General features: G+C 36.2%; 1 protein-coding gene across 1 annotated transcript; it reads right to left on the minus strand.

Annotated features, from left to right (window-relative positions):
* Nucleotides 1-11,436: 11,436 nt before the first annotated feature.
* LOC5575763 (neuroserpin) lies at nt 11,437-13,062 on the minus strand. The gene is made up of 2 exons (XM_001662132.3): nt 11,682-13,062; nt 11,437-11,614 (listed from the first exon to the last, which is right to left on the minus strand). Exons 1-2 carry the CDS (start codon nt 12,700-12,702, stop codon nt 11,490-11,492), a joined length of 1,146 nt encoding a protein of 381 aa, XP_001662182.2. The 5' UTR covers nt 12,703-13,062; the 3' UTR covers nt 11,437-11,489.
* Nucleotides 13,063-13,543: the final 481 nt, after the last annotated feature.

The following is a 13,543-nucleotide window of genomic DNA, read 5'->3' on the forward strand; positions in this document are numbered from 1 at the left end:
TCTAAATCAGTAGTGTCATTGAAGGCTGTAAATGCGGGAAATAGAACATTTTTCTACAGTAGTTTCGGGTTGCCATTAGCAACGGGTGTTTTGCTATTTTCAAGGCATTTTTCCTACAGCAACAATAAGCGTGAGTTTCACTGGCTTCGCTGACTGTGACTTGCAGCGCTTGCCTACTGTAGTGTGAATTTCAGAACTTTTCCCAGCTCTGGTTTCCACATTTTGAAAGGTTTTGTGTATTTTAACATTAAGATATAGGATATATCTTGATGTTAAAACTTTCGAAAAGATTAAAAATGTAAAAGTTATCGAAGCTTCGCATATGGCCAAATAGGGAACCACTATGGCACTTGAAGACCAAATATACACTAAGTCAGAAAGAACCGAGTAACAATCTTGAATACCGGCCAAAATATACTGGTAAAATGAGCGGGTTCTAGGTTATTCCAAACAGACACCATATAACTACCAACAACTTTCATTGGATTCTGGAATCGACTACAAAAACAAATAATCAATCAATTCGTTGCTTTCTGACACGTGGTCCACTCTGTCTGCACAGAAATCATTGTGATTTCTGAGTAACTACCCAAACATGATAAATCGACAGAAATCAAAATCCAATTCATCGAATAATGTAAAATGGATCAAGTTCTATTAACAAATGAGAAGAAAAATCATTCAATACCGAAAAATATGACAAATTACTTGGAATGTTTTGCATTTTCTCGCATTCCTGAGAAATTATCGCTGCCATGGTGATTTTGCACAATTTTGATCTAATAACAGAATAATCCGGTTTCTCAAGTTTTGAACTTGGTCTACTCTGACTTATCACCGATCAAATGTAGAAATAGCTACATCCACTCTTATTATGATGCCATCTATATATTTTTTAATTTATATGTGTTTCTCCGTTTCACATTTTAATTGGAATGAGCATTGACCACAAACTAAACATGTGCAAATGCATATTAGTTCTCATGTGTTTGCAATATATATTAATTAGATACAATTTTCCTGTGAGACTCACTTATCAACGCCTGGGAGTACAACCGCCCTGTGGGCTATAGCAACGCCCTCCTCAAAAGGATATGACTAAGAAGCTCAAATTTTACGACGACAGGGCTGGAGAAAAATGGTCTATAAAGAAGTTGTAGTGAACCGTTTGGACTACATGAAAAAAAAATAAACACTGAAAAAATATTTTATTTATTTTAATAAAAACAATCAAAAATATACCTTAAATTTTGAATTACACAATATTTTTTTAATATTTTTTAAATTTTCGCCATAGAATCTTGATAGTAAACAAATATTTGGGAGTAGATGAAAAAACCGAATTTAGTACTATACCATTTAATTCCACTAGAGTTAATCTTGTCTAAGAGTCAGAGATTAGTCCCAAATCTCTGACTATGGTAACGGACGGGAAGGAGGCAACCCTCATACAATGGTCCAGGACTGTACCACCTACGAATTTGTGCAAATTCCTTAATGCTAATGCTAATACCATTTAATTCCACTACAGTTTGTATCCTTTGACAGATGCGCGTATTTCGACCTCAACTGAAAAGCCGTCTTCAGTGTCGTGTACTAGACTTGACTTGGGACAAGGTTTCATGATGAGGAAATTTTTAATTAAAAAGTTTTCCTTAGAACAACTTTTGGCCGATTTTTTTAAATTTTGATATTTTGTCAAAATAAATATGTATTGTCAGAATATCACAATAAGAATCTTGAAATTATTCTGAACCATTATAATTATGTGGATAATTTCTTTATAAGCAGTCATTTTTGAATTATATTGAGTTTAGTGCAAACAATATTGTTTAAATATGAAAAAAGGCAAATTTATAAATTTGTATTAGTTACTCGAGATACTCCATCAAGGAAAATAAGTAAGTGGAAAGAAATATGGTCTCTACTCTCGAAAACGTATTTTTATTGATAAAGAATAACTTATAAAAATAGCCTATTTTAATATTTAAATAATATTTTTTGCATTAAACTTGAAATAATTTGAAAATGGCTACTTCTAGAGACATTTTCCGTATAATTATTATGGTTTAAAATCATTGCAAATCATCATCAATTTTGACAAAAAATTTTGAAAATCGACCAAAAGTTGTACTTAGAAAAACTTTTTTATTAAAAAATTCTCCATTGTCACAAACATCTGTTTACTATCAAGATTCTATGGTGAATATTTAATAAATATTAAAAATAGGGTTTTTGGGTAATTGAAATCAGGGAGTGAAATTATCGGTCACGGCGATAATCAGGCTTATGATTATGCGCTTAAGCCGATTTTCCGGAGAAAAGTGACGTGCGATAATATCCTACCCGTCCAGCACTGCGAGAGTGTGCTCTCACGAGATCTGCAGCAGCGAATTTATATTATCACCAGCAACGAAAAGTTAGCTTCCTTCTTTTCTACTCTTGTTTCGTCGTTTTGAGTGTCCTTCGCTTCCGCATGTAGCTTTTATATACCAAATTTCTCTCCCCCTTCGTTCAGCTGGCATGGTCGAGTGGTTATGGTGCACGCGCGTTTTGAAAGCGTTTTAGCTCATGGACATGGGTTCGAACCCCGTCGGCTGCTAACATTTTAATTTGTTTCCCTTGTGATAATTATCGCGATAAGTTTAGAGCCGATAAAGTTGATATCATCGGGATCGATCTTGGCTTTTCATCAGTACAATGATCAATAATTATTATAGCAGTTTACGAAATCTGTTTCTCGCAGATAAAGCCGGCAACTAATTGTCGGGTTGCTTGAAAATACCTATTTTCGTCTCATTTCCGCAATTATTTCATTCACTGATTAAAAATTAAAGTTTTATTTTTGATTTTTATATAAAAATAAATAGGGTAAATTGCCTACTATTGCACAGGCTAAAAATCGACCCAATTATTGCACACCCATGAGGAATACTCGGACTGTGCAATAAATGGTGTTGTACCTGGTGACTGTTTCCCCTTCCTTGAGTGGACTCCAGGCGATTTTGGAGGTTCCTTCTTTGGAATTGGGTCAAGCAATAGATCGTCTTGTTCGCTCGGGTGAGTCAAGGTTCCAAATTTGATTGAAGACACTACACACTTTAGTCTATTCGAAACACTTTATTTACAATTACATAACACTTTATAACACATTAAACATTCACTTTATTTTACACTAACATTCAACATTTATTAAACTTAATCTAGTTAAAATTATAACTTTCTTAAATTATATTTCTCCGTCCCTTGACCTCTTCAAAAATGCATTTTCCTACTCTTCCTACACGTTTCGTACACATTGGCCACTGTATGAGAGATCGAACGTAGTATTGGGTTCCCATGATCTGATATACTGTGGTCATGAAATAGGTTCCACAGCGATGATCAAGGGGTCATCCGATCAGATTTCTGGTGTTTTAGCCTGTACAATAATTCGCAATTTACCCTAAAATATTTTTTCAGTGTTTTTTGTTTTTCTTATAGTCCAAACTGCACTGCAACTTTTTCATTGAACATTTTTCTCTAAAATCGCCAGTTTCGGAATTAGAATTTTTTGTTTGTTTTTTTTTTCAGGGACGAATGACCTTCGGGTTAAAGTCCCTCTCAATCAAACAACAACAACAAGTTAGAATTTTTCAAATAAGTTGCATGAGAAAAATTTTAGGTCATTTTCAAAAGTTATTCTTGAGTCAAAATGATCTATTTTTTATGGAAAACACTTATTGTATCATACCAAAAACATGTGCAAAATTTACAGCAAATCGAAGATGGTCGAGTTCTGTGACTGGCCGATTTGACATGAAATTCGTCTATAGGCCCCTGTTTTTACAATCAAATAATACTAGAATACTGAGAACAATGTGAAAACTTCAAAAATAGAATAGAATAGCGACTAGAATGTCGTGGGTTAGTTTTTTGACGTCCATTCTATTTAGTCAAAGTCGAAAAGGGTGGTCACAGTCATTACCTATAGCACGTTAGCATTTATAATTTTGCTTGACGTTATATTTCATGCATATTTGTTTGAATATCAATAGCTTGCTGTAAAGACAAGGTTTTGATTTTCAGGTGATGAGGTAATGAATTCAGAAATTATGTATAAGAATTTGATAACGTTTTTCACAATTAGGAAATAAAAATTTTGAAAATAAAATTTCTCAATTGGACCCTGGCTCTAAGCCCATTTGGAAATTATCTAAAATTTTGAAAAATTCTCAGATGCCAATATCGGCATTGAAAGAGGAAAACAAATTATCAATAACTAATTGCGAAAAAGCTCAAAAACTTGCTATGGAGTTTGAAAGCGCGCACAATTTTAATTTAGGACTTACTAGTCTTCGAAAATCTTTTCAATCAAAAGAATGTTTTCGGAAATTCCTGGGAGACTGATTTGGAAAGCTCTTGGCGATGATGGAGTTTTCTACATCCTCATCAAAAAACTTCCAGAAAGTAGCTTATCATTTTAGTTAATATATTCAACAAATGTTTTCAATTAGCATATTTTCCTGGCAAATGGAAAAATGCTAAGGTTGTTTCAATTTTAAAACCAGACAAAAATCCTGCAGAAGCTTCTAGCTATCGTCTAATCAGTTTGCTTTCCTCCATCAGTAAACTTTTTGAAAAGGTCATTTTGAACAGAATGATGGTCCACATCAACGAAAGTTCTATTTTTTCCAATGAACAGTTCGGATTCCGCCATGGACATTCGACCACTCATCAACTTTTACGTGTAACAAATTTGATCCGTTCCAACAAATCTGAAGGCTATTCTACTGGTCTTGCTCTTCTAGACATAGAAAAAGCATTCGACAGTGTTTGGCATGAAGGTTTGATCGTAAAATTAAAAAAAAAATCCAGCATACATTGATAGAATAATTTAAAGTTGTCAAATCGTACACTTCAGGTTTATTATCAGAACTCCAGATCTGAAAGACTTCCTGTAAGAGCTGGTGTTCCCTAAGGCAGCATTTTGGGACCAACATTATACAATATTTTCACATCTGACTTACCTGAGTTACCTCAGGGATGTCAAAAATCTTTGTTTGCGGATGACACAGGCCTCTCCGCCAAAGGACGAAGTCTGCGTGTCATCTGTAGTCGATTGCAAAAAAGTTTGGATATTTTTCTTCATACTTGCAAAAATGGAAGATTTCTCCTAATGCTTCCAAAACTCAACTAATAATATTCCCACATAAACCAAAAGTTCTTTATTTGAAACCTTCAAGTAGACATGGTGTCACGAGGGGTTCCAATAAATTGGTCAGATGAAGTTAAGTATCTAGGGCTCATGCTTGATAAGAATTTAACTTTCAAAAATCACATTGAGGGCATTCAAGTCAAATGTAATAAATATGTAAAATGTCTCTATCCCCTTATTAATAGAAAATCAAAACTTTGTCTTAAGAACAAGCTTTTGATATTCAAACAAATTTTCAGGCCAGCCATGTTGTATGCTGTACCAATATGGACTAGCTGTTGTAATACCAGGAAGAAAGCTCTGCAGAGAATTCAAAATAATATTTTGAAAATGATTCTGAAGCTTCCTTTCTGGTATAGTACCAATGAGTTACATAGAATATCCAATGTTGAAACATTGGAACAAATGTCAAATAAAATAATTAATAATTTCAGGCAAAAATCGTTACAATCTTCTATTGTCACGATTAATGCGTTTAAGGTTAAGTAAATTGAAAACGTGTTTTTGCAGCTCCTGTAGCTTTATTTTCTTAGCAAAATTGCGTGTACGTTGAAATTACCTTTTTTGTTTTAATGATGAATCTTCGTAAGACGTGTTCGATCTGTTGAATGTGTTGCAAGATTCCGTTGTGGAGCGAGTGACGAATTAAGGATCGTATCCGATTCGCGTATCGTGTTTATGTTCAAGGATTATTTTCAAACTAAATCTTTATCGTTTACCAAAACGAATCCCTTGAACAATCTTTTCTCATATCCAAACTCCCTGTGTTTTCTTGTGGAATTGCAGAGGACTTCTTAGCTTCCTTAAAGCAACATTTCCCTCTTATCCCCAAATTGGTCTACATTTGGACGCAACTGGCACCGTTATTGTTTGTTATATTAATGGCAACATCAGTACTTACACATTGAGAAAAGGAAGCTACTGATCCTGAGTAGCGTCTGTCGATTCCCTGCGTAAGTACAGCTGTTCTTGCAATAACGGAGTTTCAATAGGGTAACGACTGTTGATATCGTTCTTTAATGCTTACAGTTGGCGCCAGCGGCAAAATAGTGCCGACAACAACCTTTCGAACATTCAGTTGCACTCATTGGCTACCGAGAAGCAACACTGATGATTGTATTCCACTCACTGATCGTGCTCAAGACCTCTTGGGCCCTTTTCAAATGTTTGTTCAGATTTCGTGTTTATTTCATCTTCCGTTGTGCTTTCTTTGCTTCACGATTTCGTTTTTACTATCACTGAAAAAGAGCCATCTTCTTTTGCCTTTTTTACTTTGATTGTCGCCCTATAGTGTTTCCTAATTGCAAATAATTTACGGTTCAATACATTGTATTATCATGTAAATAATTTTTAAACCCGTACTGGTAGTATGTTTATTGAATTATGTTAAGAAAATTTGGACAAAATTTTTTAAAAATGACAAAAATAACTTTAAGAAATCAACCTCTAATGCATAATGTGTCATTTTTTTTTGTAGCGCAGCTGCTAGAGGTCGTTGAAAGCTTCACGAAAATGTTCATTCCCAAGTAACCAGTAAGCATTTGAATAAGCCGTGCAAGAGACTATTGTCAGCATCTGAACTGCTCGCTGCTCTATCAAAGCAGTTTGTTTGCTTTACTGCCTTGAATCAGCAGAAGCACTGCTATTGAAAAACTCTATATTGTTGATAAGCATTTTAATTGCCCGAACTGTTTTAGTTTTGAAGCAATCAAAATGCTTTCTTGTTGCTGCATGAATGCCATGCCAGAGACGTACAGATAATATGTTACTAGTTTGACAGTATACCTTGTCTCTGTCGCACGCTTTCCTCGTTTATATAGACTAATTTTGTCACCTCCATAACTAAAAGAGATCGCAAATCGCCCTCGCACTAACAAGAAATGTCGTAAGGAACTGTCAACATGTGCGAGAACAAAACGCAAAAATATGTCGTACCTTCTCGCTCACAGAGCCAAGGAAAACATCAGCACCTCTGAAGTTCAGAATAACCGATACCGATAGGGGATATGATCAAAATGAACATTTTGCTTTACCGGGCGAAGGGTTGTATCGAAAATTAAACATATTCAGCTTAAAACTACAAATGAACTTTAACACTTCACTTTTTGCAAAAAAAAAAAATAAAATACTAAAATCACTAAGGTGAGCAAATACCTTTAAACTCTAATATGTGTTGCTTATCTTGACAGATAGGCCTATTTCGTCTGCGACTTACAGACTTCTTCAGAGTCGAGTGCTCGACTTGAAGAGAACATCGCATGGATCTATTATTTATACTAGAAAAAGTGTGTGGGTATGTTAGAACTAGATTCTACCTGTAATCGTATACGGGAGGTCATTTTTTAATTGTGTACCTAATCAAATGAAAGGATTGTCAAAATTACAAATTCCTGCTTGTTTGGCAGGTGGTCAATCAATGTGTTTATGTATTGTGTGTGTGAAGGTTAGGTATAAGTCCAAACAGCCAAGAGTACCCATTTCCTTGATCTTTGTTTAGTAATTTATTGTGGTTTTGTTTGAAAATTTCTATGCTTTCCGCTACGTCAAGCTTCCAAGGATTTGAAATATGTCGTAAGAGTTTGATATTTTTTGTGTTAAGGAAATGTTGTTCATTGTAAATATGTTCTGCAACTTTTGATTTGAAATGGTGTATATGTCCTTTTTCTGTGTCTTTGTGTGCTTTAGTAACTTCTGCTACGTGTTCTTTAAAACGTGTATTGAGAGTCCGTTTTGTTTGTCCTATGTAAATTTTATTGCAGTGGTCGCATGTAATTTGGTAAACGCCTGATTTATATAAACTGTCAATTGGGTCTTTTGTTGAACCTAGGAGAGTTTGGAGTTAATTGTTTCTACTTGTAAAAACTAACTCGAAACCAAACTTTCGTAGCTTTTTTGTTTCATCGTTGTAATTGACGGCTATATGTTTGAGTGTTGGTTGTTCTTGTGTCAGAGTAGTAAGTGAACGTTTGTATTGTTCTCGTGTTCTTTTGTCGATTAGTTGTTGTATTGTTTGTCTTGTGTAACCGTTTAATTATCCTGTTTCAAAAATGTAGTTAAGTTCCTTTCTTCTACCAGTTTCACTGAGGGGGATTGTTAGCATTCGATGTATCATGTGATTGAAGGAAGACATTTTGTGTTGGTGTGAGTGATTTGATGTGTTTGGAATAATACGTTGAGTGTTAGTTGGTTTTCTATAGATTTCAAATGTAAGTGATGAGTGTTCCTTTACAATAAGTAAGTCCAAGAAAGGCAATTTGTTATCCTGTTCCACTTCGTAAGTAAATTCAATGTTTTTGTGAGCCTTATTAATTGTTTCTAAAGTTTGGAGTAAGATGTGTTTTTTAACTATGCTGAAAACATCATCAACGTAACGCCACCAGATTTCAGGGAGCTGGTTTTTATCTTCTAATCGTTTCTCTAAATTTGCCATAAAAATCTCACTTAAAAATGGAGAAAGAGGGTTTCCCATTGGGGCTCCATTTAACTGTTTATATGTTTCATCTCTAAAGGAAAAATAGTTTTCTTCCATGCAAAGTTTAGTTAATTTAATGTATGTACGTACTTGTTTTATCCAATCTGTGTCTTCATATTGACTAAGTAGCCAATCTTCTAATAGGCTTATGGCCTCTTTAACAGGAATGCTAGGGAATAAAGATTTGACATCGAAAGAAACCAAAACTTCATCATCGGCTATTTTTAAATTTTCAATTACTTCTGTAAAATGTTTGGAATTTTTAACTGTTTTACTATGAAACTGTTTTGGAAAATTTTGGAATTTCTGGACTAAATACTTTGCAATCTTGTGGGTGGGTGATCCAATAGCTGAAACAATCTCACGCATTTCATTACCAGGTTTATGAACTTTAGGAAGTCCTTTAATTCTTGGTAATGAAGGGTCTGATTCTTTCAGAGAGTTTACAACATTACCCAAAACCGGTTTTGCTTCTTTTAACGCTTTGTCAACACGTCTTATCATTCCTGGAAGAGGATCTGTTCTTTGAATACGGAAAGATCCATGTTTAATTTTGTTCTGCATTATTTTTTCGTATTTAGATTTATCAAAAATTACAGTAGAATAACCTTTATCTGCTCTCAAATAGAAAACCGGTTTTGTGTTGAGTTGTTTGATTATGTTGTGTTCTTTGTTTTGGGGTGTAGTGTTCGTGTTGCGGATGATGTTGGCGGTGTGTGTTCTGATTTCCTGTATTTGTGAAGTCTGTAAATTATTATTGTTGATTGCTGTTTCAATGTCTATGACTGTTTGTGTCGTGTCAGGTTTTTTTTTGGTATAGCGTAGGTCAGTCCTTTGTTGAGTAGGGTCAATTGTTCATCTGTGAATTGTTTAGATGAACGATTAACCACTATTCCATCTATGTTATGTATGTTAGGTCTTTGAGAAGGACGTGAAAACTTTGGATTTTGACACTTTAATTTATTAAATTTTTTTGATAAAGATTTACGTTTTCTTTCTGATTCACAAAATTCTGCTATTTTTACTTTAGTTAGGAAAATTTGAAAATTATCTTGGAATTATTTTGCTAATTTTAGATGTAGATAATAGCATTCCAAAGTTTTCACGTTAATTCTACCGTAGAGTGCCTTTATTGATCGTCTCAATAATTGCATCTCTATGTCTTTAATTATGTCCGGGTTCTTAGCTGTTTTGACAATTACCTTATGACTTACGGGTGTAAGCCTGTGTTTTTTACATTGCTTTAGAAAAGCAATATCCTTGTATAATCCAGCGATGCGTTTCTTCAACTCTTCAACTATTCAGCTTATCTTCTAGCAGCGGGAGGGATATGATTTGTCTGTTTTATGCACACTGCAGAAATCAATGCAAACAAAACGTACCTAGGTAGAAAATCTTCACGCAGCATAAAATCCTCTGTAACATATCCTGTAGCGTGGATATAATATCACCAAGGCCACTCTGCGAAACACCGGGTCGTTGGTTCAAATTCCGAATATAGATGTAACTAGCAAAAAAATGTACAACAACAACGAAGAGCATCCAATACCCAAGACAAGGACCAGCGCGGGAGAGAAAAGGATAACATAGTTTATTTTTGTTCAGCTCTTTCCAGGAGGCGTTACATTATTTGACAGTAATTGCAACGTTCCTGAAGGTGTAACGTTGAAGCAGCCCGTTATTTCGCCAAAACCTGCTTTGAAGCAGCACTAAAGGCAGATATACGTTTTGCGAGCATTAATTACTTTGCTTTGTAGGCGCATATAATGCTGAATGAATGCTTGTTTAACTGCTCAATGGTTACTTGGGTTGTCATAAGTGAGGAAAAGTCAGAAAATTTTAGACTTTTATATTTTTCCTCTGCAAACAGTAACATTGGTTTTCCAAGGTTTAATTATCTTTAATAACGATCCAAATTAAGAAAAATCAAGAGCAGCTTTCAAGCAATCCGACATTACAGAAATTTTGGTAATTGAAATCGAATCATTGATCTATTGAAAGACTATACATGAACGAACGGGAATGATCATTCTTTCTCCCACCGATTAACTAGGTACACTCTGAATAACGGTACTATACATACCATAGTATACTTTTGCAGTTACGCGGAGTGTTCCTTCTTGGCCTTCAACCGCGATTTTCAAATGATTTCTTGGTTTCTATGGTGTATTTTTCCATTTAATGAGCTTCTAATACGAAAATTGGTTTAAAAATTTCAATTAAGCAACAGATTTTTCTTACTATGAGCAAGGTTATAGTTTATGGTTTTATGGTATAGAATTCGTTTTATGAGAGAACATAACACTAAGCTAACACGGACAATGAAAAACACATATTATTTTGACATCAGATAAAACAAGTTCCGGAAAAAACTTTCAAAACACCATCTGAACTAAGAGTTCTTTTCTTCTCCAAATGAACCAAATTAACCCTACATAATGACAGCATATGTTACATACAGCATTGCCAGCTTGAAATAGAAATAAGTTTGTCACATTATCGCTCAAATCATCAACCGCCAGCGGACCCACTATCTTCCTTAGAGGCAACACACGTGTTAACCAGAACTGTGACCAAATCGATTCTCGGCTTCAAGTGTTGGTCGTTAATTATGCCTGTTTTCCAGCCATGCTTATCGTCATGATTTGACGAAAACATGTGGAAATGCGTGATGACAGATTGGGAGGAAAACGAAAAGATTTCTGGTAAAAACAGATTTTCTTTCACTCTACTTGACACAGCGACGAGAATGTGCTCCGTTGTTTTTTCTGTTACACTTAAGAACTAGGCATTTATTGCGTTCAATTAGAGCTAAATAATTTACTGATAGATAGAGTAGTGCCCGATGAAAACAGTCGTATCGGTTGAGATTTTCTTGATGATAAATACGAACGGTTGATTCACATTGAATTGGATGTTCTTGGAGCGGAATTTCGTCGTAGCGGCTGTTGAAGATAGGACAGATTGAGGAATTTAATGGTTGCTCAATTAAAATCGAATTAACAGACTTACATGAAACCGCAGCAGCTTCCGTGCCTTCTTCATCCACGGTGAGGAAAGTACTTTGGCGGAGATCACTCAGACTAGACTTGCGCCCTTCAAAGACGTTGAACTCGTTTTCAGCGAACAGTACGCCATAGCCCATTCGTTCGATGACTTGTTTGGCGTCCAGATTGGATCGAATCTTGAACCGTGGCAGAGCGATATCGACGACCTTTGGCATTGCTGTGGTTTCAATGTCATCCAGCAATCCGGAGGATAGTGCGTTCAGGAGGCCTTCAAAGGTCCCAGATCCTCGAGGTACCAGGATCCACATTGCAAGATCGCTGTCTTCGCTATAGGGGATTTGGATCGTATGATAAGTGTTGTCGATCTTGTACAGAACTTCGAGTGTCTCGTGCATCATGTCGACTTGACGAGGTCCATTTACGAAAGCGAACAACTGAGGATCGGTTTTTGGGGCGGAAAACTTCTCTGCCCATGATGCTTTCAAGGCAACGGCGTTCAACAACATCAGCTCAGAATTCGTATCCAAATCGTCTTCGCTAATGAATTTATGGATTTTTCCATTTGTTGACTCGCTTGCCCATCGATTGATACTGTTTGCCACCGAGGTTCTGTCTTCAAATTTAACATTATCGGGTGTTGTTTTGAACACCTTTTGTAACGTAGTTGCGAAAACTTCGGACAACTGATCTTGATTCTTCAATGCTTTGAACGCAATCTGCAGTTGTGAACTTCCGGCAACACCTTGCAAAAACTCAGCCACATTATCACTAGCAACTGATTTCTCCAGAGGCAGGTAGAAAGCTCGCTGCAGAGTTTCCTCCACGTCAGCGCTAGCCACTTGATAGAAAGCCGCCAGAATCAGCCTCACCGAAAACGGCGAAACTACACAATTGCTCGATGCATTGTAAGCGGCTTTGAAGTACTCCACAGAAAAGTCCACATCCCCGAAGCTAAAATCCGGCCCATCACCCCCGGCAACGACCACAATCAGCCAAATCAACGGAATCACCCTAGTAATTAGCATCCCGGCTCGAAACGATTGCGATCACGATTCTTCCAGAAGCCCACGCGCAAGTGAAAGATCTCCGGAGAAAGACTCACAGCTCAACGCCAACAAATCACGATCACCTCTAGCCGGATTGAATACACGCGGAAGACTATTCGGAGATGGTACCGATCGAAGAGACCACCGTGGACCAGTTAACACCTCCGGCACCAAGCATGGGCGGCTCAATCTCATCAGCGTCCGAAAAAAAAAGTAATTTAAGTGCTGTTTGGGTCAGTCATCCGAAGAAATCGATTCGCCGGTGGTCGCGCTTCAATTCGTCACAACGATGATATTGATGATGATGGGCGAGATGACCGCGGAGAAATGGTGAGGGTGAATGAATTCATCTTCAAATTTTAGTGGAGCAATCCTCTTTCTGCTTCGGTGGCTTATCTACACACTGAGTTCGGAGGATTTAGGGTAAAGTGGTCCAAAATGACACATTAGGGATTTGTGTCGTTTCTAGTAAAAAGATCAACATATTTTGATTATTCAAACGGGTAATAGTAACTATATAATACTTTCTAGCTACAACTATGAAAACATTTCTTAAGTTTGAGCTTGTTCACGTTTTAAAATCGTGTAGAAAATTTGGTTGAATAATGGGCCTGGTTCAAAATTTCCAGAAGGGGGGGGGGTCATTTTAACTAAAAGTCAGCATGGAAACGCTTATTTGTTAATAAAATCTGCGAAAGGCTTACGACTTAGACAAAAAGGAGAAAATGATTGAGTATCACCAGGAAAACCTATGAGTTTATCTCCAAGACTTGTAGTGGCAACTTTTGGGTAAATTTTGACATTGTTTGGCGTAGACTAT

Source organism: Aedes aegypti, chromosome 2, assembly GCF_002204515.2.
Source record: "Aedes aegypti strain LVP_AGWG chromosome 2, AaegL5.0 Primary Assembly, whole genome shotgun sequence".
NCBI classification, from domain to species: domain Eukaryota; kingdom Metazoa; phylum Arthropoda; class Insecta; order Diptera; family Culicidae; genus Aedes; species Aedes aegypti.

Excerpts from the sequence above, each read along its gene's own strand:
- LOC5575763 (XM_001662132.3), bottom strand. The coding sequence starts at position 12,702 with ATGCTAATTACTAGGGTGATTCCGTTGATTTGGCTGATTGTGGTCGTT. Across the intron at positions 11,615-11,681 it reads GGAAGCTGCTGCGGTTTCAT|CCGCTACGACGAAATTCCGC; the intron begins GTAAGTCTGTTA and ends TATCTTCAACAG.